The sequence below is a fragment of the Nymphalis io genome, chromosome 2 (assembly GCF_905147045.1).
Source record: "Nymphalis io chromosome 2, ilAglIoxx1.1, whole genome shotgun sequence".
Lineage (NCBI taxonomy): Eukaryota > Metazoa > Arthropoda > Insecta > Lepidoptera > Nymphalidae > Nymphalis > Nymphalis io.
In genome coordinates this window covers 8,861,666-8,888,788 of record NC_065889.1, presented here as the reverse complement: position 1 = coordinate 8,888,788, position 27,123 = coordinate 8,861,666, and the positions used below count along the sequence as shown (strand labels likewise).

General features: G+C 34.5%; 1 protein-coding gene across 5 annotated transcripts; it reads right to left on the bottom strand.

Annotated features, from left to right (window-relative positions):
* Nucleotides 1–799: 799 nt before the first annotated feature.
* On the bottom strand, nucleotides 800–26,895 carry LOC126775355 (E3 ubiquitin-protein ligase UBR5). Of its 5 annotated transcripts, none has more exons than XM_050497230.1 (49): nucleotides 26,641–26,895; nucleotides 24,486–24,835; nucleotides 22,775–22,932; nucleotides 22,475–22,698; nucleotides 21,965–22,140; nucleotides 21,684–21,874; nucleotides 20,701–20,845; nucleotides 20,478–20,613; nucleotides 20,229–20,389; nucleotides 19,973–20,115; nucleotides 19,721–19,883; nucleotides 18,934–19,316; nucleotides 18,581–18,754; nucleotides 18,308–18,496; nucleotides 17,719–17,830; nucleotides 17,383–17,490; nucleotides 16,864–17,011; nucleotides 16,476–16,619; nucleotides 16,134–16,359; nucleotides 15,356–15,594; nucleotides 15,059–15,249; nucleotides 14,704–14,855; nucleotides 14,452–14,618; nucleotides 14,115–14,360; nucleotides 13,770–14,000; nucleotides 13,210–13,388; nucleotides 12,733–12,934; nucleotides 12,396–12,574; nucleotides 12,116–12,299; nucleotides 11,852–12,006; nucleotides 11,575–11,777; nucleotides 11,290–11,455; nucleotides 10,900–11,049; nucleotides 10,657–10,775; nucleotides 10,223–10,338; nucleotides 9,574–9,707; nucleotides 9,102–9,184; nucleotides 8,689–8,816; nucleotides 7,694–7,916; nucleotides 7,350–7,538; nucleotides 7,088–7,221; nucleotides 5,626–5,755; nucleotides 5,277–5,384; nucleotides 3,844–4,006; nucleotides 3,245–3,452; nucleotides 2,636–2,842; nucleotides 2,302–2,449; nucleotides 1,994–2,224; nucleotides 800–1,914 (listed from the first exon to the last, which is right to left on the bottom strand). In XM_050497230.1, exons 1-49 carry the CDS (start codon nucleotides 26,700–26,702, stop codon nucleotides 1,702–1,704), a joined length of 8,571 nt encoding a protein of 2,856 aa, XP_050353187.1. In that variant the 5' UTR covers nucleotides 26,703–26,895; the 3' UTR covers nucleotides 800–1,701. The 5 variants fall into 5 exon arrangements, with proteins under 5 accessions (XP_050353187.1, XP_050353220.1, XP_050353204.1 ...); XM_050497263.1 differs by having other exon boundaries at nucleotides 3,245–3,428; XM_050497247.1 differs by having other exon boundaries at nucleotides 9,111–9,184.
* Nucleotides 26,896–27,123: the final 228 nt, after the last annotated feature.

The following is a 27,123-nucleotide window of genomic DNA, read 5'->3' as shown; positions in this document are numbered from 1 at the left end:
TTCATGGTTTTCATTACAAAGGCCGTCATATTCAATGAATTTGATTCTAGTCTTTTGTATTAAGTTAATTTCTAGCTCATAAAAAAACTTACATAGTATTGTATTCAGATTTTATCTTTATCTCGATTCTAAATTTTCAGCAAATACTAATTTTTCTTGTTTCATAAATCGCATGTATGATAGCTGGTTTAAATATTGTTACCCAGATCTACATAGGATGCTTTTTATTTGAGTGCTCTTGTGGTACGAAGAAGGTTGGAAGGTATAGTTAGTAAGATATTAGCTTTATTTAGTAATTGCGATGTCGGCGCCATTGTCCACTTATGGGCTGCATCGCCACTGTGGGAAGTCTATGTTCTCATTTAATTATAATTTAGAATAACCCATCAGACTGGAAAAAAAAATTTTTTCCGCATCCTCGACATCCGAACGTTGATCTTGGTTGGCATGGTAATATAAAATATAGGTAATCTTACTAATATATTGTATTAGAGCCGAAACACTACAATGGGATGCGACGTCATAACGCAGAAATGCGTGAGCTCGCACGACAAATACTTCGAACTGATTCGTAGGTGATGTAAATATGTTAACTCGAACCATAGTAGCGAGTCGCCATGCCGCATCAAATGACATCGCAGTAAGTCGCGTCGCAGCTCTGTATGTTGCGAATTTGTATCGAGGCGATTCACACTTTTTTTGTTTTGACCCTTACATTTATTTTTGGTAAGCAATTAGATATTAAGTATCTAACAGCATCGATTGCTAGCAGGATTTTATTACAATGCAAACAACAATATAAGCGTTTTGAGAAGTATTTATTATGAACCTTATTAAATACAACTAATCAAGGGGAATCTAATTGAAATCTTAAATTTAGAGATAGAGGCGCATAATACTTCCTCCTTTATCACAAAATCCACTATTAATGGAATCCAAACGCCTCTGCCCAGTATTCCCAAACAAATCATATTTGTAATATACCCATTATCTATGATCTTATATATTTCTCTATATAACAAGCTTGTAAAGAGAATAATTTTAAAGTATATTCTTGAAATATCTTAAACCATTCAAAATAAATAGGAAGAAAAATCAGATGCATTTAGATTAAACGGAAACAATAGTAAGAGAATAAAAAGAAAACTTCTAAACGGGATTTAGTAACTGCCGGAATATTTATATAATAGTGTTGACTTTCTTATTATTTTGCGTCAATATATGCTTGTCCTCGGTGACAATATATATATTGACCTTTATCAAATTTAATACGCCGTTGTAAAAGACGCGTACTGTTGACTGATGAAGTTATATTATACGACTGAAATTTCAAAATGGCTAACAATCCAGTCAATTGTAATTTTATAACTGTATAATTATAAGGTATTCTTTTAAAATGGTTTGTATATTATATACTTGTGCTGAAAATAGGGCTATTTTTAAAATGGACAATTATTGCATTCGGAATATAATTATTCAGTCAAATAACCCCAAGTTATAAATTTTCAGTCATAATCGTCAAAAGGATATAAATCATACATTTATGTACGTACTAGTGCTAATTTTCCGACATAAGTTATTTATGGCGCTCTATAAATACAGACATACAGTATCGTAAAACTAACACAGATAGAATACAACGGCAGTCTTAAGTGACTGAACTTATAACTAAACGAAATACGTTGTCGTTGCGAACAAGATTTACACAAAGCCGAAGTTCTTAGTTTTAATAGCGAGTAACAGTTTATGCTTGAGCACGTGTCGCGAAGAGTAAAGGGGTATGTAGAGTCGAGAGATGCACGTGTTAGCGGTGGGTAGATGCGCGTCATCAGCTGGCCGTATAGTGACCGAAGGCATAGGCTGAAAGCCTTCCTCCGATGCCGGTAGTGCCGGTGATCCTGTCCAGAAATATACCTACACAAAAGTAAAAAAATAAGTATCAAATTAAGGTCATTATACTTTATATATCCCCAAACAAATATATTTCACTTACTAAGTCTTGTCTTTCTAAATGTGTCATTTTGTCTACAATGGCCCATAACCACCGTTTGAAACGGGCTAATCGTTCTGGTGGTTCACCGCTTTCATCGTTGAAGCTCGTGTATGAAACGAGTGCAGTTACGTTTATATCTCCTACGCCATTTAGTAAAAGTCTCAAATCTTCAGCTGTTAATCCTTCTAAAGCAGATTCTGGTAAAACATCAAGAACGCCAACTCGCATTGCCTGTTAAGAAAATTAAAATTAACTCATTATTATTATAATGAATATATATCATATTTTAATTAAATTTAACAACTTACTTCAAGCGCTTTTTCTTGAGAGAGTAACATACGATGTTGTGCGTATTTTCGTACATAGTCATACACATTGAGCGCAGTAACTTCGATCTCCCGACCGCCAGGAACTAATTCAACACAACCGCCACCTTCTTCTTCACACATTTCCAAACTAAATATAAAAATATTACATTAATTCTGTGCACTAAACACTTCGATAAATCGTGATTATCAAATGTGTGAAATAATAAAACTAATATTTAATTGAAACCATAATGCACGAATATAAATTTATGAATGAATATATTGAAGATGAATTTTATCTTATGTTAATTCATTGAGATTTTCGATACAGTACCTAAAGTTGAGATCAAGAGTAGCAAAAAGCGAGTGAGAGTCGCCAGTCTCGGCGTCGACGACAAGTTGCCTCAGACTTTCGTACACTATAGGATCGAAAAAGGCCAGATCGTGGAAACGCACTGGCCGCCCTAATATATACTTCAGTACGTGTCGATTGAGGAACATCGGGCATAGCTCATTTTGTAATAGACACAGGCCGATTATTCTGCAAAAAAAAGCGGTAAGAGTTACGTATGTACTTAATTAATTATGAAATAATTCAAACATATATACAAGTATATATTTATATATACACAAATGCATAATGCCCTGGGCATTTGGAGCTTATTCCATCACACTACTCCAATGTGGGTTGGTTGACTACACGTGGCAGAATTTCAGTGAAACTAGACACATGCAGGTATCCTCACGATGTTTTCCTTCACCGTCAAGCACGAGATGAATTATAAACACAAATTGAGCACATGACAATTCAGTGGTGCTTGCCTGGATTTAAACGCACGATCATCGGTTAAGATTTACGCGTTCTAACCACTGGGCTATCTCGGCTTACTTATTGTGCGTAATATGCTTAATATATAAATAAGTAATTCTTTTGATAATTTACCTGCCGACATTTCGGAAGGCATTGATGCGCTCAGGTGTCGCACGTCCCTGTCGCGGCGAGTAGTAGCCACGCTTGCCGGGCGAGTAAAACAGAGGAGCGGCGTCGTCCGCGGCCGCACTTGACGCGCTCGCGTTGCCAGCGCTCGCTGCGCCCGCGCTGCTGCTGCCGCTACCGGCCCCGCGCTCTGATAGCGAGAACACGTCCAAATCTAAGTAGAAAGACGAGGTTTAAAATAACGTCAAGAATCGAAAATAGAAAACATGAGTTGTATTTAACAGTTTTAAATAATAAACGTTTAGTTTCCCAACAATCAAACTGATCCCTGATTCAAGATTGATATTGATTCGATTCGTAACCGAAATAAAATAATTATGATTTTTTATTGCCATTTTTTCAAAAAAGATTACTTTTAGCAATAAGAATAGAAACAATGAACAGACGTTTAATATAAAATATGGCTTTTTGAACCATTTTGAGTAATGTTAAGCTTATGCCATTTTAGCACAAGGCTGCAGACAGAGTTTTAAATGGTAGAAATATATATACATCTCATCAACTTAGTAAAAAACAAAAAATATTAAAATTAATAAAAACTGTACCTAATATCGCTTCCGAAGGATGCATTACAATGAGATCCATGGCTTCGCGGACCTTCTGCCGCAGTGCATCTTCACTCGCCAGCAGTACAAGTAACTGCGCAGGAGTCAACTCCAGTAACATACCTGTTATTTTTCCCGCAAATGTCGGATGAAGAGAATGCACCTGTTAAATTAATAAGACATTTCCATTAGCCAGCCAGAATTTGAGAATAATTATTAAAAAACCCAAAAAAACTTTTTTCACTTTTCATTTATGTCTATACCTATACATTCATTTGTTATTGCACGCTAGCATTTTTGTTTGTATAATGTTCCCTGCACGCTAACGCGCGTTCACTATCCAAACTTCGCCTCTAACGCACGTGTAATCCTAATTTAGATCGTTATTAAATATAGTTCATATGTATCGGAGTACTAGTTCTTTTACTTCATACTTACAACAACGAACAATAGGCAAAGATTCATCGATAGTGTCATTTTAAGAAAAAAATTGGAGAATATTTTTTGTATTATAGGTATACTACGTGTAAATTATTGATGGTTTCCAAAAAATGTAGTATTGGACAGACTAGGCAAAATGTCTTTAGATTAAGAATTATAATGAGTAATAATTAATCGTGATTACATATTAATGAAAGTAATCAAAAAGGTTAGTTATATTTGCTGAATAATAATAAATTATAGTTTTTTATTCATTTAATATAGTATAGGTTGGCGGACGAGCATATGGGCCACTTGATGATAAGTAGTCACCAACGTCCATTACCAATGTCTATTACATTGGCATTGTAAGAAATGTTAACCATCGTTTACATCGCTAATGCGCCACCAACCTTGGGAACTAAATATATACTATATAGTTAATAAATATTAACATGAGAAATGTTGAATACATATAACAGTAACAGTAACAGCCTGTTAATGTCCCACTGCTGGGCTAAGGCCTCCTCTCCCTTTTTTTTTTTTGAGGAGAAGGTTTGGAGCTTATTCCACCACGCTGCTCCAATGCGGGTTGGTAGAATACACATGTGGCAGAATTTCAATGAAATCAGACACATGCAGGTTTCCTCACGATGTTTTTGAATACATATATTTTGTAAAAATAAATCATAGATATTCGTAATCATGATTAATGTAAGCATGATTATTTTCAACAAGATTAATAATCTGCTTACAAAAATAGTTGATTACACCTAATTCTGATATAAAGATTTGGCTGTAACAAAAAAATCCGAGTCTGTTAGAGGAGATATTTAGAAATTACCATGTGTTTGCAGCTAACTTATTTAGAAACCTGGCATCACGTTAACCCTAATGAACGCTTCGAAATATGGGCTCCCCGTTTGGTTCATCAAATTTTATATAACAATTACAAATATATTATTAACATTAATAAACAGATTATATGTGAGATAAAAGGAAACATTTCTTACTTTAGGATAAAGCCTTTCTCCGAGTTGTGCTTGATGTAGTGTTAGATGTTCATTGTGTCCTCCAGGTCTGTCTCCACTGTAACCAGCACCTTCAGTTCCAGGAGCAGCCTATTTAATATAATAGATATTTTTATTGTTTAATAAGAATAATATAAAGTGTATTTATTACTCCTCGTGATTGAGTCGTTCAATGAATAATTTGTTGGATTATGTATTATCAATTTTATCACATAATATCTATAAATATCGACAGACCGAGGATCTGGCTAACATCATTTTATTTACAACTTTTACATATAATGAAATGACATTGTTATTTTACATTATGTTTCGTTGTTAATTCAATTACCTGCGGCGAGTACGGGCGGGCGTCGACACTGAGAACCCTTCGCGGCTCGCGTGCGGCGGGCGGTCGCGGCGCGGGCCGGCCCGGCGCTCGCCTCGCGTTGTCTTTCGCGCGGGCTCGACCTGCACCACTCCTATAAGCAACGGAAAATGTTACTTAAAATACACAATAAAGCCTTTGTTTACGTTGTAATCTAATATGTTATATAAACCGCAGAGCTTTGAAAATATTATATTATAATAATTACCGCCTCTATGAAATATTATATATAGGTGTATAAATAAGTTTCCGCCGATTTTTAACAAGAAAATGGGTTTTTCTAGTGAAAGAATGGTTTATTCAAAGGATTGTCCATTGCTAACTAATTTTCACTATCTTTCTGGTAGCATACGGATTCCGCATCGGAAGAACGCTTCATATTTCGAGGCTATCCACTGGTACAGCGGCTGTTTTTTCTTTAGGACTCGACTTTCTCATCTCATCAATTGTTTTCGGCAGAGAGCCTCAGTAATGGTATTATACTCTTCAAGGCACATACACTACACAAGCCGGTCCCACTAAATACACAACAAGAGTTTTATTCCAGGAATATTCGGTTTGGCTGTCGACGTTGAACCATTTCCACGTGGTTCACAGGATTTCCTCTTCTTTGGATTATCATAGTGGATAGATTTTTTATCATCACTAACTATACCATGCAAAAAACCCTTGTGTTTGCCTGGCCAGCAGAATTTTCCACGCAAAGAACCGGCTTTCAATGCATAACATCTTCAGTTCATATGGACCCAAATCCCTGGATTATTCCAAACGATTTTAATCGATGTAAAAAAGCTTTTTGAGTCACTCCTAATGTGAATGCAAATTCTTCTTGCGTTCAGCCTCGATTTTCTTCCAAAATCGCCTCCAATTCCGTATCTTCGTACACTTGCGGCCTTCCACTGCGTTCTTTGTCTTCGACCTCAAACTCACCGTTCGTAAGCTTTTGGAAGCACCCACGACAATTTATCTCAGTTATAACAGCCTTACCATATAATTCTACAAGCGAAAGATGCGCCATAGCTGCAGATTTCTTATCAATTAAAGAAGTAAATCAAAAATTCCGCAAATGACGCTTGTTTGACTCCAAACTGATCATTTTCGCACGAAGAAAAGTATGTAATACTGATACAAAATCGCTAGTACTTTAAAATTAGTGTTGCCGGATGTCCAATCTTACGATAAGATGATTCACATTTTAACCAAACTTATTTGTACACCTAAATTGCACAGAATGTTTTCAATCCTCTTACAAAATATCACAGTTAAACGTCATTTAAATTAGAATGAAAACAAATATTTAATATAATTTTACGATTGACAACTGGTTTTATCTAGTTTCATTGATACTTCTTAATATAAGAAAAAAATAGTACATCAATCAAAGATACATATGTAAACATTTTTGATAATTTTGCTAAAAACCAACCTTGCTCCACTATTGCTACTAGCACCACTAGCAGCCGCGCCAGATGAACCTGATGTACCATTGGTTGTTGTGTTATTACTACTGCTACCTGATGTAGATTCTAATGGAGGAAGTTTTTCGTTTGCGAGTAAAGCCTGAAATTTAAGGAAATCTATATATACAAGCTCTCATATAATTATAACTATGTTACAGATGTGCAATATGAAGACACACTTTTTATACAGATTATATAAACTAAATAATTGCAACTGGAGCAACTTACTTCAGCAACACTGGTATAGAAGGAGCGCGCCACTCCGCTGCCTTCTCCGGGCTCATCTCGGAAAGTAACCTTAACGCGGTTGACAGCTAATGGTGGCTGTGCACTATGAGCGCGTCGGTTTTGTCCCGAAAATGCACTGTTCAACTCGGCGAAAGTCTGTTGTAACAATTTTGCACGATCGCGTTCCATCTTATAATGAGAAAAAAGAAAGTGTTGTTAATGTTAACGTTTGCATGGTTTTTAATTTCTTTTGCGCATTTTATACAGTACAAAAAAGTATTTCATAATAAAAAATAAATTACTGTATTCACTGTAATATTTCTTTACTTAAACATCAATAATACCTTGTGTAAAGTTAAGTCCCTCTGTTGTGAGTTACGTAATTTTTCCATATCTCTTCTAAACTTGACTTCCTTGACAGGGAAACCGCCAAGTTCAGCGACTACTGATCCCGGCTCCAAGCCCACGTCCTCAGTGAAAACACGCCCGAATAAGTCTAGTGACAGCCTCCAACGACCTAATAGTAAGTCATGTGATACGGAGGCGCCCAAAGACGGACAAGCGCGCCTGTTAAAGAAGGACAATTAAAAAATAATATACACGGATTTAAACTTTGTAAACACGTTTATTAGAGTATTTTACTCTATGTGAGAAAAAACTCAAAAAATATTATTTATGCTTGTGTAGAATACAATAAGAATGAGGATGTATACCATATATTAGAAGAATGTGTCCGAAATGAAGCAGAAAGAAATATTTTATTAATAAGATTTAATATTAATTTATTAGATATAGGAGCTTTTAACAGCACACTGGCCTATCCTGTCTCAGATCAGGCTAGAATGTTATATAGAGTAGTACAAGCTGGATTAAGACATAGAATTATTTAATTTTTGTTACTTATAAGGCTGATTTTTTATGTTTAGTTATTCCTATAGGGGTGGCATGATCACTCGGTGACCAAACTCCTCTAAAATAAAGATTTAAAAAAATAATAATAATATAGATAAATAGATAACTTAGGCAAAAAGTAATCGAAAGTGTTAGTTTTAGTTCATAAAATTATTTTTAAATTCACACTGCATTCAGCTTTTCAAAATTTTAAAATATAAAGTTAAATGCATTTTTATGGCACCTATCGATTGAATACAAATTTTGTGTTTTTTTAGTGGTGTGTTATTAGCATTATAGAATCTAATTCAGACACTTAAAAATGGGTTAATACCCTATTGAAGTCAGAAGTATATGAAGCATTTAGAGTTATATAAACTCAATAAATTATTATATGGAGGTATATTTGCAAATGTTATGTCATGTTAATATAAATCAAAACACTCACGGCTGAGCTGGAGCATTGAGGACTTGAGGAGGTAGTAATGGCGCCGGTGGAAGGCCTGTTGTTTCTACAGTGACATGTGCTGATATTTCTTGTGATTCTAGAGGGTCAGCAGCACTAAGTAATTCGCCCTAAACATATAAAAAAAATCATTAAATATCATTTTCATGTATGGTATGTATTATAATAAAGAGCTTAAAAGCCTAACTTTCCCAGAATTAAATCAAACTCGAAGAAAAAAAAAATTGTCTGTTATTAAATTTGCAATAAGATTTTTACAAACCAACTTAAATTATTAAAAAATTGTCTTATATTAATCGGTTCTAAAAATGATTCGTAAAAAAATCACAAATCCATTTTAAGTTTGGGTATATTTTTGTTAAGAAAAAGTCCCCCAAAAAAGTGGAGTGACTTACAGCACGTACAATAACGGTCTTGCCCGGACTTCGTGAGGACGATGCGCGCGGCTCCTGCACTGCTGCGGTTGCATTGCTAGGCCCTAGAAAAAATATTTCATCAAGATCATCATCATTTCAGATGGCGCAGTATGTTTTATTACAAGATAAATCATTTGTTGGACTTTTACGGCCAGCCGGTGGAATGGTTTCTCGCCATTATAAATGTTGTTGAGGGACTTTGCTATGTGCTTAAGATAACTACGACTCAAGATGGCATCTCTCTATTTTACTCTGCCCAAAATGACACGGTTTCACACGAAGATTATATTGCGTCAAATCTAATTCCAAATTCATACCATAAAAAAGGAAATTTCTATAAATTCATTAGGTAGTATTTAAATAATTTTAAACAACTAGTTTTAATATTCAATACAGTATATAAAAAGTTTTTGACCTAAAAATTTGATTTTTAATAAAATAAAGTATTTACCAGGTAAAGGCACATTCTGTTGATGAGGGGCTTCCATTATTGAACAAGCTGTGTCAACTAATGTGTGGAATTCAGATGTGGACGCATTGGGTTCCTGATGACTATTACTATTCATTGTGGCAGCATGTGGATGCCTGCACAACCAAATTATAAACACATATTAAATTGACTCTCACAAATTATAAACACATATTAAATGACTAAAAAATACTCTTCACGAAAATATGTATTTCATACAATATAGGAAAGAACTTACATTAGTAATAAAACTCAAGCATTGTAACTGGTTGTTTATAAGGAAAATATTTATACTCAATCTTATTCAGATTTAAGTTCGAAGAATTTAATCAGATACATAGTAAATATTGCCAATAAATAATTAATTGACATAACAATATCTTTGAACAAGATATCATTGGATGTTGATTATTTAATTAATGATTGGAGTTTTATATGGCAGCTTCGGTTTATGAGCTTCAATAAATAGCCTAAAGTATGAATAACATATAAATAAAAATGTTAGAGGCACAGTCTTTATTGTCATCTGACAGTATTTATAATAATTTTTTTATTATATAATATAGTTTTTTCTTTCACCTGAGTAAATTTTACGAAATAAAAAAAATGCATCACTAATTTAATTTCTTACCTATGATGCTTCTTTCTTGGTATTTGTCTTGCTTCATTTGAATCAGAATCAGATAAATATTCACCATCTGTATCAATGTCCATTTTCGTCACAGTATCCTTAGCACAAGATAAGTCCTAAAAAATATAATTTTAGTTAAATAACGATAATGTCCACACGACATAATTTTGGGGACGGCAGCTAATTTTAGAGACTAGCAGATTATCAATCACAGGAGTGCTCTCCATTTTCTTACTCTTATAGTTTGACAGGACAGTAATTTTGCACAACTGAAGACAAGGCATCGACCGTTTTAAACAACCTTTCTAGCTAACCAATGACAAAGTTAAAAAATTTAAGATATGAAATTAATTGAATACCAAATTATTTTACAGAGTTCATATTATAGAGACTAGATAATATAATATTTTTTCTTATGTATAATAATGTTTTACCTGTGGTTCATCTCGAGTTACAGCATGATTGTGTGTAGGTGGTGCAGATGCCGGTCGCGCCGGAGGAGACCAGCCACGCTCAGTTCCACGACTTGACAATCCTAATCGCCGTGGTACAACTAAAAAATAAGTAAACAAATATACATTATGAAAACTGTAGTAATAAGCTTATCTAATGTTGAAAGCAAAAGAAATAAAAAATTAGATTTAAGTACACATTTGATTAGCTATAGCTTTTTGTACCTTCCAGTGGGTTGTTAGCTCCTGGCGGACCGTCTCCAGATGCTGGTACTGTTACTGGCTGACGCGGCATACCAAATAGCTCCTCTCGACGTGCATTAGGCTGCAACAGCTGGGGTTGATCGGCAAGGGGTAGGGCGTCTTGCATCGTCACTACAGAAAGTTTGTTACATTCATTATGTAAATAAAAATTGTTAGTAATTAAACAATATATTTGGGAATGACTATAACTATAGTGTATAAAATAAAATTATGTACAAAAAAGATATTATATTGTAATAATTTAAATATTATGTAATTATTTACTTACTATATTCTGCTTATTCATTATGGACAGAATATACAGTAATAATAATATTTGGACTAATAACAGATATAATCCACACAACTTACTATTGAATGGATCAGGTGGTGGACAACCCAGACATAGAGTGGAGTCAGAGCGCTGGAAAAAGGCATGTGCTCGTCCTCTAGCTCCTTCGGCTTCGCCATCTGACTCCGCAGCGGTACCACCGCCTACTACCATCTCTTCTTCCCCTTCTTCGTTTTCATTTTCATCCTGATTAGAATTAACAGTCAGTCAGTTAATTTAATATATAAATAAAAATAATATTATAATATTGTTTTATAAACTAAAACTAAGAACTGATTTCTAAAACAGTCAAATATAAAACATACTGGAGCCCACAGGTGCTGATGATGATGTGGCTGAGGTTGCGCTGCTCGCATATAATAAACTAGTGCATCTAAGACGTAAGCTACATGTTTGAGCGCCGCCACGTCGAGGACTGGTAACTGTTCAGCGTGTTCCGCACTATGCGCCCTCAGTAATGACAGACAGTATGCTAGAAATTCTCTGCGAGCACTTCCTGCTTCGACTCCTAGAAATAAAACATTCAAAATAACTTATGTAATTATTTAAAATACTAAAAAAAAAAACATGAAATGAATTTACCTTGTTCCCGATCCCTGGCTCTGGGAGCTTCAGAGAAGCCAATGATCCTGGTCGCTGGTGATGTAAATGATGTAGTTCGTCTAGTGGCCGGTGCAGATGAACGGCTTTCCCCAGTAGAAGAACTGGCGTTATTAGAAGTAAGTGATGCACCAAATCTTAAACAAATATTTTTCCAATTTAATAAGTCAAACAAAGGAATGGGAAGCTTTATGTTATTAACATTTAAATTATTGATAAATATAAAAATAGAGAACTGACTTATACCTAAGTTGTGCCTCAGTTGCGTCCATGACGGTGACTAGCCAATCCCAAGTTTGTTTAAGCTGTCTTTCAAGATAGCATTGTAAGCGCAACGCCTCACGGTAAGCCAAAGGCAACATACGCGGCAGTGGCAAAGTGATTCGCTCATATTCCCAGAGTAGATCTGCTATTTGTCGTATAACAATTCCTAAAACATACAAAGAATTATAGATGTGTCCATTTTATTCATAATCTATATAAATAAACAAGAAGCATATTTAATATGTTAATTTACTAAACCTACCAAAAGCTCTAGCAAGAAAAGATGCAGTAGTAGATGTGGAGTGAGGATCCTGTGCGCCGGCAGCCGCAGCGGCTGTAGATCGACGTAACGAGGACGGGTCAATGAAAACAAGCGATGAGCTACCCGTCAATCTTACTCCGCCCGTACCACTTGTTGTACCTCGTGATGTCTCGCGAGAACTGCAGGAAAAATGTATTTATGTCGTTACTTATTTGTAAGAACACCACCTCAAGTATTACTTGTCAATGTTGCTTAAACTTTAAAAAAAATTAAATGCATAATTGAAAGAATATACAATTTTTTTTTATTATACAATAAAAAGTAAAGTAAAGCTCACCGAATAGCCCACTGCATGGAATGAGGCGCTAAATTAGGCCTGGATGGCGGTGCAGATCGTCGTTCAAGGGGTTCTCCATCGTGTAGTGGAAGCTCGGCTTCGGCGTCTTGTTCATCAGTTTCTCCAGCTTCTGAATCTTCATCTTCAGGCTGCGTCGAATCACCGCTTTCATCCTCTGGATACAACAGCATCGACGCTATGCCTGTCACGGTGCACCAGATAATTTCAACAGTAATAAGTCAGGCCGAAAGCCTTTGACATTCACTTGTTTATATTGGAACCTAAACTATTGTCTAACTAGTCACTATTGATCGGCTCGAATATATTATGTTACATTATTTTTGTTTTATATCAAGCATAATTCAAAAGTTAAATCTAATAACTATTTCAGAGCAATCATTTATGATTATAAAAATTAGGCTTAAAAACTATTTTATTTTATTAAAACAGTTATAATTTCTTTATTCTTTTTCTTACCAGCATCTGATCCTTGTGTAGCACCAGTCTGCACACTGCGTTGCGCGGATTCAGCGTTATCTTGGTCGTCAGAGTCACTCTCTGTCTCGACTTCAGCCAGTAAGTCTAATTCACTCTCGCTTTCACCACCTTCGACGCGCTCAGTTCCATTTTCAACAACCACATGTTGCTCTTGACCTCTTTAATAAAAAGAAAAAACTTTATTTTAATAAAGTATTAAACCATTCTCACATTATTGATTTATAATCATAATTTTAGGCTTTAAATTCATGAAAATTATATAAAGGTAAAATCCAACATAGCATATCGAAATTATCGAATTTTTAAAATAATCAAAAAATACTAAACAATTTTTGCGAAAAGATTACACCAAGAGAAATGAAGTGCTTTAAAGTTATTGAAATTACAATGAAGTATTTTTGAGTTTGGTGTGAGTGTATTGTACTTAAAATTATGAATGTATTATATTTAACATATCACGGGCAATGGAATATATTATGCTTTTGTTTAGAATGTCCAACATTTCAGTAAACCTGAAAAAAAACATGTATATCACTTACCTATCACCCATTGGGTCATCGTGATGCTGAGATTCAGCTGGTGCTACAGGAGCAGGTATATTGGGTTCATCAGTTTCAGAAGCATCATCATCTGCACCTAGTGCTTCTCCGGTGACATCATCAGGGTACTCTGTAGCTACAGGAGTGGATGATCGATCAGGCACTAAAGTAGAACTCCCCATTGATGTACCAGCAGCAGCACCACCACGCCCCCCGGTTACATTCGATTCTCTAATGAAAAAACGGGAAATATGATAATTATTTTATTATATTGACTAATATTAACTGAGACAATGATATTTTTTTTCTAAGCGTCAAATATATCCAACTAATTAAGTAACCAACCTGCGTGAATGAGGTAGCCGTGAGTGTCCGGTAGATAAAGGTTCCACACCAAATAAGTCTTCACTGCCATTAACTAAGTCTACATAAGTTGTTGCAAGTGGAAAAGGTGCAGTAGGGCGAACAACACCCAGACGCACTGGAGCAAGTAATGCGTCAGCTGCTTCCACCAATTCTTCTACTGCGAGAGCTACTAAAGCTGCAAATACTCGACGACAACGAACCAACGACGATGTGATCGATAAAGGCCTAAAAGTGATAATTTTAATAGAAATCATTTATTTAATCATTAAATTTAATTGATATTTATTAAAATAATAAACATTCATAATCATCTTACCCTTTTTTCTTAGCGGCACCCGGAGCCATTTCTACACTGAATATTACAAATATTCTAGCAACTGACCGAACGAATCGTCGTGTAACTTCTCTGGAACGCTCTGCTCTTCCTGGTACCGCGTCATTTTGTTGCTCTCTGATCAATGTGTGCAATAGTGTGTCTAACATCTAAAATATGTTGGATTAAATTATATTATTTTATTCTAAAAATAAAAAGAGAGACTATTTTCCTATGAATTATTTCTCTTATTACCTCGTTAGTACATTTGACTATAAGAGCATGAGTGAATTTGTCTAACAATGTTGTTCCAGATTGATTAGGTGCAGGGCTATTTGATCCACTTCCTCCGTCATTGTATCCATTGGATCCGCACATAATTGCTGCTTCTACCGCCGGCCAGTCACCTACGTAAAAACATATAATTGAATTCTGAGGGTCGAGATTACCTTATAGTCTATCGATTAGTTCAAGGTAAACATTCCTCGCAAGATATTTTGCTTTTTATTTTTATACTGACATAAGAACACTTTATAACATATTTGTGAATTAAGAACTAAAATCAATAAACATTGGGCAAAACTTAAATGTGCTGCGATTGTGCTCTTACCTAAGAGGTGAACAAGTGCTCGTCGTGCAAAACGTGGTGGCTCCAAGTCATGATCAGGCACATCAACCTCGGCATCTGAGCCGGGCTGCTTGCGCGGACCACGACCTCGTCCGCCACCTGCACGGAACTGACGTTGCTCCACCGCTTGACGGCCGACTGTTTGGACCAGAAATAGCAAGATCGACTCGCCTCTGAAAAATAATATGATTTATATAGCCACCTATTAATAATTTTAAATTTATTGTTTAACTTACAAAAAGTCACAAACATAAAATTAAAAAGTAATAAAATTAATACCTGGAGTTAAAATGGGTAGCAAGTTGCGTATCTCTAGCAAGTCTTGCGAGTAAGTCACACCGCGCAGCCCAGTTTCCACCAACCAATGCTTTACAACGGCATTTTTCCCAACAGTCACAATACGCCGTGGGTGAAGTACGTTTCAATTTGCAATCGTGACCTTTGTGGCATACCTTCGCGCATTCCGTGCAACAGCAAAGTGATCCAGTCAGTCCACAAGTTTTACATTCAAATATATCCTGTAATTAAATGGTCGAGTTGTAAAAATATGCCTATTTATGTAGCATACAATATTATTTTTCCTAACAGTACATTATGTGCTTTCATTTTCATTCATTATGTAATTTCACCACTGGGTTCTACTCAAATAAGTGCAACTCGGTCATTTTAACTAAAGACTAATATTTTCACTACTTTATAAATTTAGAAATGAAGTAACCTTGTTGTTGTCATGGGTTTGTTTTTGATTAAAACTCATAATTTTTAAAAATAAATTTGCACATTACATACAGTTACCAGGCAATTTATCAGCCATAAGAAACATAAGGGGGGGATGGGCAGCAGCGTCCCCCCCCCCATAAACATGTTACCACACTACTGCGCTCGCCAACACGCCTGCCCAGCGCAACGAGTATGGGCAAACCCTCCTCAATGGCAGATGCGCCCAAAAAAGGACCCCAGTTACCACAGGGAGCTTTGGCGCACCTTGGGAGAGGCCTATGTTCAGCAGTGGACAATGATTGGCTGTTGATGTAAGAAACATATTTGTATAACATACTTGATTTATATGATCCTGTCCAGTCCATGTGAAACTGCAGGTATCGTTACAGCAAAGTACAAGTAATGGAGAATGATCCGGGTGCGCATTGGGCGGGAAGATAGCTGCAGAGCGTTGTGTTTCGTCAGCATCTGGGCACGCGCGGATGGAGTCTAGAAGAACTAACGCGGCACGATATGCGCGTTCTGCTACTGCAGCCATTAGAGGTGTTTGCCCCATGCCATCCCTAAATTAATAAACGTTTCTTTAGTATTTAGTGTAAATATTCCAAATATAAAAGCAGCATGTTTCATATATAATAGACAAATAATGAACTTCAGACAAGTTAAAGATGTTTCTTACTTGGCGGTAAGCAGTTGCATTAAAAATGGTTGTAATGCTGAACTCTCGCACAGGGCACGGAGCGCAGCTAACGCATTTCCTCGACGTTCTGCTGGGTCTGCACTTACTGCACTACCTCCATTGTTGCTCCCACTTGTCATTTTTCTATAACCCAATCAATAATAATATCAATCTACTTAAGTCTAATAGTACATTATTAAATTTACGATAATAATACTATAGTTAAGTAATGGACAATTACGATTTATTATTTAAGGCATTTGTGCCTCAAAATAGTTACAAGATTAGTTGACTATGGTAATTAAATGAGATCAATTTCCATTTTTGAGTAAATATCTGATTGTAATTTTTGGTCTGTTATATTTTATTGCCAGTTTTTATCACTCACCCGTTATTAGTCAATCCCATTAGGCTATCTTCGTCTCCTGAAGCTTCGAATGTTTCCGGCGGCCACGTAAGCGCTGGCACAGCTTCTTCTGCACTTGCACCGCTGCCGCTTGTACCACTCGGTATGTTAGGCATTGAGGCGTTTTCAACTTAATATAAAAAAGAAAATCATTACTTTTCATGTGCAACCAGTTTTACTAGTATTTACTCAATTAGAATATAATAGATTTATACTAACTTATGTGGTAAATACAAAATCGGTTTCAACTTAATGTCTGAATCAGTTCATCATTTTAAATTTCAATGATTATATTTCAAATAAGTTTATTCACTTTAAATTATACTAACATAGCAAGGATGCAAAAATAATTAAAATCAAACTTAACAAACATTATATGAAATGGACACCAAATACTCAAATATGACAAATACTCCAATAATGGATTAACAACTATCTATTTAAACTGGTATAATCTGTAATCATAAACTTTTAAATCTCATACTATATGACTTTGCTTACCAATATCAGGTTCCTTATTAGATGTCGGCGCACACATATGCACGCAAGCGTGTAGAATGTTTCTATTACCGTCGCAACGCTCTTGTAATATTGAAAGAACTTGTTGTTCTGTAAGTAAATAGTAAAATTTATATTAGTATTTGATATAAATCGTTATAATTATATATTTAATATTGTTAGAATTGATATAAAAAATAAGATCAGTAACGCCATTTATTACCAACTAGCTGTAACTGTCGAATAAGTGTCATTGCTTTTTTAGAATCAGCCTGTAATTAATGGCTTTCATTTCAAAAAATATATTATAAGTGGTACATTTAACAATACTCAACTTACTGTTAGAGTCAGATTCCAACTGGTGTAAAAGTTGACGAACGCCATCTAAATCGCAGCGTAAAACGCGAGGCATCATGAGTTGTGGTTCGGGTACCATGATAATAAGCGCCACCTATATAAAAAATTTAAATACAAGTTAAATTAAGAATCGCATAGAATTAGTCATAACTCATATTCTCTGTTTATAATTATTTATTTGGACGTTATTGCTAAACAGAAAAAATTAAAACAATATAACAGAATTAGCGTTAATTAGAGTTTATACTAATATAATTAATTTTGTTTGTTAGAATGAAATCCAATTTTCACATTAATTACCTTTGTTTTAAAGTTCGGAAAGGATATAAGCGATTTGTCGAAATCGTAATGTCAGCAAAAAAAAATTACAACAGAATGTTGTTCTTTACTTTGTTGTCGACAATTAAATATAACTCAAATATGTAACCTTTGACGGTCAGTAGTTTTTCAACTCCCTACTTATCATATTTCATAACATTATAATTTTTCTTTTGAATGTACATTAATGTATATGTGGAATATACGTTAGAATAGTAGAAGAGACATTTAATTGCGGGTTTAAATATTATACCTGCGACTTTAGAGCGGGATGGTGCGGATGATGAGGGTGGTGCGGTTGCAAAGGCAACGCATGTGCAGCCAGTGCCCGCGCTGGTGGCAAGTTCAGGGGTGGTGGTTCACGCACTGCGCCTACGCAGTCTCGTGCCACGGGGTAGAGTGCGCCGTTTCCGTCTAACATCATCACTACTGGTTCACTTCCCTGTTGGTATAATTTAAATTATATGTAGGACTATTTCAATATTAATATAGACAATTTTATTCGTTCTAGTAGAAAAAAAATAACCTCTGCAGCAGTAGTAAGTTGTATAGCTTGGCCATTTGAGTATCCAAGCAGTGCACTGTGGTCTGTTGGAAATGTACTATCGGTGAGCGCACGCGTAGTTCCCACTGCATATACAGCATAAGCTAAAGCGCCGCCAGGACGGCGGACAACAGCATGTACACCACGATTGTCCACCTTAAAAATAAACTTTGTTGTACAGGTAGGTGAATCTAAGCATATAACTAGGAATTCGTTTCAGAATATACAAAATATCTTAATTTTTTTAATAATCACAATAAAACTTTTTTATACAACAACATAAATGAATAACTGTTATTACTGTGACCCCTGTAGATAGTGTAGAAGGTACTTACTGCAATTGTAATAACATTCAGATCTGGGGGTAATGCAATCTTTCTAGGGGATCGTTGTAAGCAATCAGGACCGCGTGGCCCAGCCGACCCTCCAGCGCCCCACTTCACTGCTACCAAATCGTCTTTGCGGACTAAACGACAATCTTGCAACAATGCGGTCCAGTCTTCTGGTGTAGTTGGCACAATTTCTTTTCCATCTTTCCCAACAGATGGAAAGCGAACAGCTGCATATGCACCATCAACTTTCAAAACACGTCCCAAGGGCACACTTTTGACATCTTCCAGAAACACAACTTCTTTCAGAGGCCATTCTTCTTCGTCGCGTTTGGACCCATCATTGGACGAACCTTCTTCACCACGGACAGTAACACGTTTAGCTCGTTCTAAAATTAATCATATTAATATTTTGAAACCAAGAATAATGTTTTTCACATTGCAGTGCGAGTTTTATGATTGTCACTGATGCATGCATGCTACATGCTTATCAGTTATAATCAAAATGGTATAAAAATAACTTTTTTAGCTTTATTTCCACACTTTTTGTGTATGCAAATTGATATATGTTGGACTTTAAATATTGGGTTTTAGTTTCAGATATATTTATAGTTAGGTTAAGATAACGTTTATAGGACTAGCAAAGGCATGACATGCCATGATCAGGTCATGCAATACAAAAATTTCTTATGGCTTAAAGTTCAATTGGTGGGATAAAGTGATATAGCGATATTAATATACTGTTAAAAAAGTTGTATTCATTAATAAACGTAAAAAAACAAATCAAACTTACTATGCGATGTGCTTGTATCACTGCAGGTCGAAGATGCAGGACTAGGTGGCGGGGGCATATCCAAACGGTCTGCCATATCTTTATTACTGTCTTTGCCACCATCCTTGTTACTACTGCTTGAAGAAGATGCCTTCACTGATGACACTGTTAGCGGCGATTGGTTCTGCAGCAAATTATATTATTATTATTATACTGTTAAACATTGAAATATTTTCTTTGTCTTGTGCAATGAAAAACTGTTATTAGATTTACCTGTAAATCTCTCTTGTCTTTGTCTGAGATGGAACGATCAGGCTGGGGTGGTGGCAATAGTTTGAAACGGCATGTATCAGATAGATTCCATGCAGCATTTTGCAATATTCCCACCTTTGGTACACCCGTTGACATGTTGAAACCTAATAATTAACATAATAATTGAATATTATAATAGAAAACAATCTATTGAATAACATGTAGCTTTAAGTTAGGCTAACATTTATTTATGATGAGACAGCAAAAATTAAATCACCTATAGCTCCCGGTTGATACATCGGCGCATTCTTCATAGTGACGCTTTGACCGGCTTGCAGATCCTGAGGCGTATTCGACGAGTGACCGCGCTGTTGCTTACGAGAGCGCGCGCGGTGCTTCTCCCAAAGACGGGCGCGTTGACCAAGTGGTAATACGCCCCTAAAAACAGTAATTATGATTCAATACACTATTTCAACTACAAATACGAAATAAATTTAAAAAGAATTAGCTAGAAATTATTACATACCACCAATAAAGTGTACCAGATTCCAATCTCGCAACAGTATACAGTGAGCAAACATGCAGAGAAACAGCTTTGTCAGAGCCAAACTCTGAAAAGGTTTGCAGAGGATGCTCTAACCTTGCAGCACCAGGAGCATGAGCTATTTAAAAAGGGGTAAAAATAAATATGGTTGGTTTTACATTGTTATGAATAATAAAATCATATAAAAATGTTTTTATGATATTACCTATAGACTCGTCCAAAAAAGTCGCAACGCGCCCACCGTCGGTAAGCACAGACACACGTATACCAGCTGCGCTCATACTTAAAATTCTTTCTCCAGGTGTCAATCCTAGCCAGTTTCCTCGAGGGTGAAACATGCAACCAGATGCCTGTTCAAGGTTAAATAAACAAATTTTGGCTTGAAATATTAAATTTAATTCAATTGGAATCAATATCACTACTTCTACTTCTAAACTATACAAATTGTACATATAAATTAAATACTACTACTACTCCAATAAGTTGTATATGACTATATTTTTTATTAATAAATCTCATAATTTATAATTTACGTTATTGATTAGTTACCAAAAACTATATTAATATTATATTATAAGGATAGCATTTACATATTGTTCCCTTATTTGTATTTACATCCCTTATTTTTTGACAGCAGAAATATATTATAATTGTTTACACTATAGTGAAATGTTACAGATAAAAGAATAGTAAAAGACCTAAGAATATTGATTTCGCGTGGCAGGTTCATTGCACAAATTAGTGTTAAATATTTAATCGGATATATTTTATGTACAGGAAATAAATATTATTGACTATTTGAATAATTTTTCAAAAATATAGTTTACGTTCATTTTGAATTTCGCTATTGCAGGAGCATGATAATATAATTAATAGAAATATACCTTTATTAGATAATAATCTGAGTAAAAACATTTGATGTTATAAACTCTATATTCAGTATTTCATTGGACAAAAATAGCGAAAAATTACATTTCAATTACAGGCAACTCGTATTGACAAATTTAATTAGTGTAGTTATTGTAACAAAATATAGTATACATTACTATTACTATACTTTATATTTTTCTATGAGGTTTTAGGTTGTCACGTTGGTTATTAGGCTTATCTTATGTGAATTGTCTGTTTACGATATATTATGATAATCAATGTATATGTAAAATATATATATAATATAAAAGTACGTACATCATTACGCTGATATGGATGCGCATCAGACCAGCGCCACTGATGCAACTGTCCTTGGGTAGAGATAGCGATCAGTTCACTATACGTAGCAGCAATGTGAGTAAAGCGAATGTTACTGTCCCAATATTCTAACTCTTCAGATACCCACAACGGCGAGGCTGCCATTGCCGAGTCTTTCTTTTTGCTTTCTACTACAATTTTTAGAAAAAATACACATGAAAATTGTATATAAACACTGCAAAATGGTTATTAAGTTTTTTTGGTTTTAAAACTATTTTTACCTCCTTCCTTATCCCAGGATGTATCTCGAAGAGCAGATTCCAGCCATCGCCGAGGGCCGAAGTATTGTCTTTCTCGCCACCGGCTGAATTCCGAGGGTCGGTCTTGAGTTGAGCTGCTACTCTCGCGACTGGCGCCAGCACGTACACCTCCACTACCGCCTCCGCCTCCACTGCGACTGTTTATAATATTATCACCAACTACACTCATATATAAAAATTCATGGTGTTTCATACCATACTACATCTTTAACATGATTTGCAAACTGATATTAGTAAACAGAACTAATATAATATTGATGTTACTTTAGTTCTACACGTTTAGTTCGCCATGTAATGATGTAGTTGTTTATGATACACCATAAAAGAAATACAAAAAAAAACTTAAAACACCCAATCACAGAACAGAAACGGAAACTGCGTAAGCGTTTTGCGTGCTAGATTGGGTCGAGGACTACATTTAACTATAGTGGTAGGAGAGATGAGGCCGAGGAGCGTAGCTTGACAGGATACCTTCTGACAGCCGCGTACCCGAAGATGTCCTCCGAAAACATGGCGTCTGCGTCTATAATCACTGATTGGTCTTGTTGGGTAGCGTGAAAACCTCCGTCGAGAAGTGAAATGAGGTCTTCGGGAACGTAGCCATCGCCACCCTCGCCACCTTCCGGTTCCTCGCCCTCCTCGTCATCGCGGGACAATAAGTTGTTAACGGCCTGATTTACGTCGAGATTCGTACGCTACAACAAATTGCGTCAAATTAGGAGCAATTTCTCTATATGAAGTATTAATCTGACACTTTTATTATTAACTTGCCTGCAACTCTCTTATTATAAGGCTTCTGCTTTTTCCTTGAAGAACCACCTGGGCTTGGGTTACTAAATCCTCTGGCACGAATGGTGCTTGTACAGCTGAAACTACTCGACTAGAGCCTGATGCGCCGATTATCACACCAGTAGCCCTGCTTGTAGATCCTGTTGAATCATTAAGATTTATAATAAATATTACTACTACAAAAGAAAAACATATTGAGACCAAAATAATGAATATTCGGCAGCTTTATATATATGTATCCTAATCAGAAAAATTCTCAACAAAACCATCCACACTAATAAGTTTTACCAAAACAAAAGAACATCGTAGCACCCGACGAGCTAGCTTTCTTGTCTTACCCAAAATTAGGACGTCATATGATACAAAAACCCTTACATATGAAGGAGCAAGACTTTACGATAAATACATAAAGAGTACATAAAAAATGTCTGTCACTCATTTTATGCATTTCAGACCAATTCAGACCAAACTGGCTGAACATATAACAGAACAATCATTTAAAAAAAAAACCATAGAAAAGAAAAAATAAAAATAAGCCAATGCGTTAAATGGGTAACTACTACAGACTAATACAAATGTTATATTACTATATATGTATATTCATATGTAAGCAACATGTCTTTTTTGAGAATAAATATCTATAAACCCATATTGTATGTCCATTACAATGTTGATAATGAGATTGTTAAAACTTTGCAGAAAATGATTTAACATTACATTATTAATGCCGTAATGCCGTAACAGCCTGTGAATGTCCCACTGCTGGGCTAAAGGCCTCCTCTCCTCTTTTTGAGGAGAAGGTTTGGAGCTTATTCCACAACGCTGCTCCAATGCGGGTTGGTAGAATTCACATGTGGCAGAATTTCAGTGAAATTAGACACATGCAGGTTTCCTCACGATGTTTTCCTTCACCGTAAACCACGAGATGAATTATAATCACAAATTAAGCACATGAAAATTCAGTGGTGCTTGCCCGGGTTTGAACCCACGATCATCGGTTAAGATTCACACGTTCTTACCACTGGGCCATCTCGGCTTTTTTTTTTTTTAATAGAGGCTAAGTAAAACATGAAATTATTCACCATCAGTTCAGCCTTCAAATAGAGCTGGCTAAGCCCAGCAGTAGGATATGTACACACTGTTTACTTTATACAATACATCAGAAGCAATAGAACAAACCATCTTAATCATTAAACACAAACAGTATGTTATTAATTAAGAATTTTTGTCAACATTAAGTCATAAATGTGTGAATGAATATGCAGCACCTTTTTTTACACAACATTTATTTTTTTTGTCAATGTCAGTTAACACATGTAGTTTATAGGATAGCAATATTAGGTTAAATAGGCTCTTAAAAATATTTGCATTAATGTACTTATTAAAATTATTTTTTGTTTCTTAAAAGTTTTGTTAAATATAATGTTTTGGTTTTGTTATCTTGAATGTTTCTTTAACAAATTGTCCATTGCTGAAATTGTCTTAAATAATTGTTAATTTTTAAGACTACACTTTATTTTGATACCATTACCCTGAATTACTCCACACAGTTTTAAGTCTAGTGCTGTTACAAAAATGTATGGTATAAAATTATAACAGCATAAAACTCTCATAAAGATACAAATTACTTTATTACTATTATATTTATCATGTTTGTTATATTTAATAAGTTTAGTAAAAGTTTCTAAAATACCTTGTGAACTGGGTGCGGCACGAATTGAATTTCGCATAATTCTTGCTCTTGTGCGCGGTTGTTGCCTAGATCCACACCCACTTCCACTCCCTCCTTGCTTGCCTCCACTAGTACCACCGCCGCCATTACCTCCCCCACCGTTTCCACCATTTTTACTAGCATCTGCTTTACTCAAGTCTAATCTGTCGGGAATAATGGAGAACGCAGCTCGACATATACTACCATCTTCAAGCAAACAAGCTATATGGGCTGGTCCAGCAGCAACTGCTCGAACACCCCTTAAAGAGGTTAGAGCAGATGGCGCAGCTCCAGTACCATATCTATTCCAGCGCTCTGCTACTTCTCTAAGTCTGTAACACAAAGTATATAATTAAATTTTTTTTGGATAAATCAAGTGTGTAGATATATTTACTATATTTATATGTGACATAACCTTTCCCCTATATATTTCTTCATATTAAAACATAGCAGCAAGAATGATTTTTATTATGGTATAAATATATATATTTAACACTTGAAAACAAGACCACAGTTCCAACATTCACAGGCAGTAAATATAATGAGGTATATATTCATTCGTTTAATTATCATTATCATCATCTAACTCAAGAAAATAATAAATAGTTAACACAAAAGTTTTGAAATAGAACTGATTAACTCTTTTGGTAATATATATACTAAATATGGAATAGGAGAACAATCTGATGTTGGTGCAATCTATCTTATCATTATTTTAAGGAATAAAACTAATGCTAAGTAGTATTTTTTTGTTTGTGAAAGAAGTAAAGTAAGTATTTAATTTGTTTTGCGCTACATTTAAATAAAACAAATGTATTAACAACAATGTTTTTTAATAAGTATTTTGATTATAGATTGATGATATTTAAAAAAAGTTTTTATTTAAGCTTAGTTTTTCTTTTCTTATTATTATTTTAACTTAACCTTTTTTTTTTACAATTACAGCAATTTTTTTAGTATTATGAAAAATATTTATGAGATAACTGCTACTTAAATTCAAAAAAATGTAATTGCTTGATATTATTACCTTGTTCAATAATTATTTATATTTGACAACAAATCCATAAACAAAAGAAAGTATTGGCATAATTCAAATAATAAATTTTTAATAACCAAATGAAACAAATTTAACACTGAGTCATCTAAGTTTAATGTATATACATAAATATAAAGATCTAAATTAATTAAGCAAAATCATATAATGATAACAATACATTTTAATGTAAATATTTATGCACACTGCTAAAAGTTATTATATACTGGCAAACAAGGTATTATTTTATTTAAGTTTTTTTTTTAAATGTAATGTCACTTATATATTACTTATATAAAAAAGTTATATATATCACTTATATAAAAAATGTGTTTTTATATCCAATATTTCAATATTCAACAATGTTTTTTTAAAAATAATCCAAAATACAAATTACGATAATATACCATTTTTAACATTTCCAATGTGGGAATAGATCACTGCAATTGTAATGTACACATTACAGTAACAATTTATAATATATTAATCACAATTTATTTTGTTAAAGTTGTAGGCTAAATATTGTAGTTATGATTTAATACACATATTTTAAAGCCAAATAAAATGTATAATTTCACAAGAAAAAAATAATCATTTTTTCATACAAATTTATTTATTATGTTCATAATAATATATCTATATAGTTAAGTGTAATTATTTGCTATGTAATTAAATTGTATTGGACAAAAAACATAAAAAACATATTATTAGATCATATATGTGAATAGATAATACTTGGAAAAAGTTGATTTGGATAATGCTAGAAATAGTATATTAAGTAAATGGGGTTCGCAAATTAATCGTGATTAACATCGTGTACACAAGTCAAGAGTAGGACAATTACAGATTACGATTTTATCAATATTCATTTATATATTTGAAATATGAAAATTTAACTAGAACAGCCATACTTTTATATAAAAAATAAACTTGACAATCAAAAACGAAAATGCTACATAAAGTGATCGTTGGTATCGCGAGCATCACGATGAACAAAAATCCTTTCTGATGTTACATATGATCTTTACTTTCATTATAAATGTTTGATCTCGAATTGTAGATCACGGTAATGGAGTCAAGTAAAAAGTTAAATAATAGACTCACCTATCTATCAATTGATCCTCTGTTCCAGGCAATGGATGGACTACGAAATGCATTGAAGACATTTCAAAGAGATCTTGTCAATTTTATACAGAGATCACTTCCACATTTGCATCCACTAAAAAGCTGAAGAACAAAAGAACACTCCTATCTATAATCGTTTTCTAACCACCATATTTCTTGTGGTCCTTTCAAATCTCAATAGCGTTTTCCGTTCTCAAATACATGTGAGTCGGTACATGACGAAAAAAGAAAGAAAATATCAACATGGCTTCTACATCTGAAATGTTGGTAGACATGAAAATTGAAAAGCGTTCTGTAATGTACCCATTAAAACAACCTCAAAATAAAAGTTCAAAACCTAGTAACCTAATGTCTAATTTTTAATAGTAATAAAATTTTGTTAAAAATAAAGCTTAAATTAAAAATATACTTACAATACTTATTATTTTAAATAAACAAAAAATATTTGTGTTGCTTACTATA

Bases quoted from the DNA above. Each gene is read 5' to 3' on its own strand.
- LOC126775355 (XM_050497230.1), bottom strand. From the start codon at position 26,702: ATGTCTTCAATGCATTTCGTAGTCCATCCATTGCCTGGAACAGAGGAT. The intron at 9,185-9,573 runs GTAAATACTTTA...TATTTTTTCTAG, and splicing joins ACAGAATGTGCCTTTACCTG to GGCCTAGCAATGCAACCGCA. The intron at 2,225-2,301 runs GTAAGTTGTTAA...TTTTCTTAACAG, and splicing joins CTCAAGAAAAAGCGCTTGAA to GCAATGCGAGTTGGCGTTCT.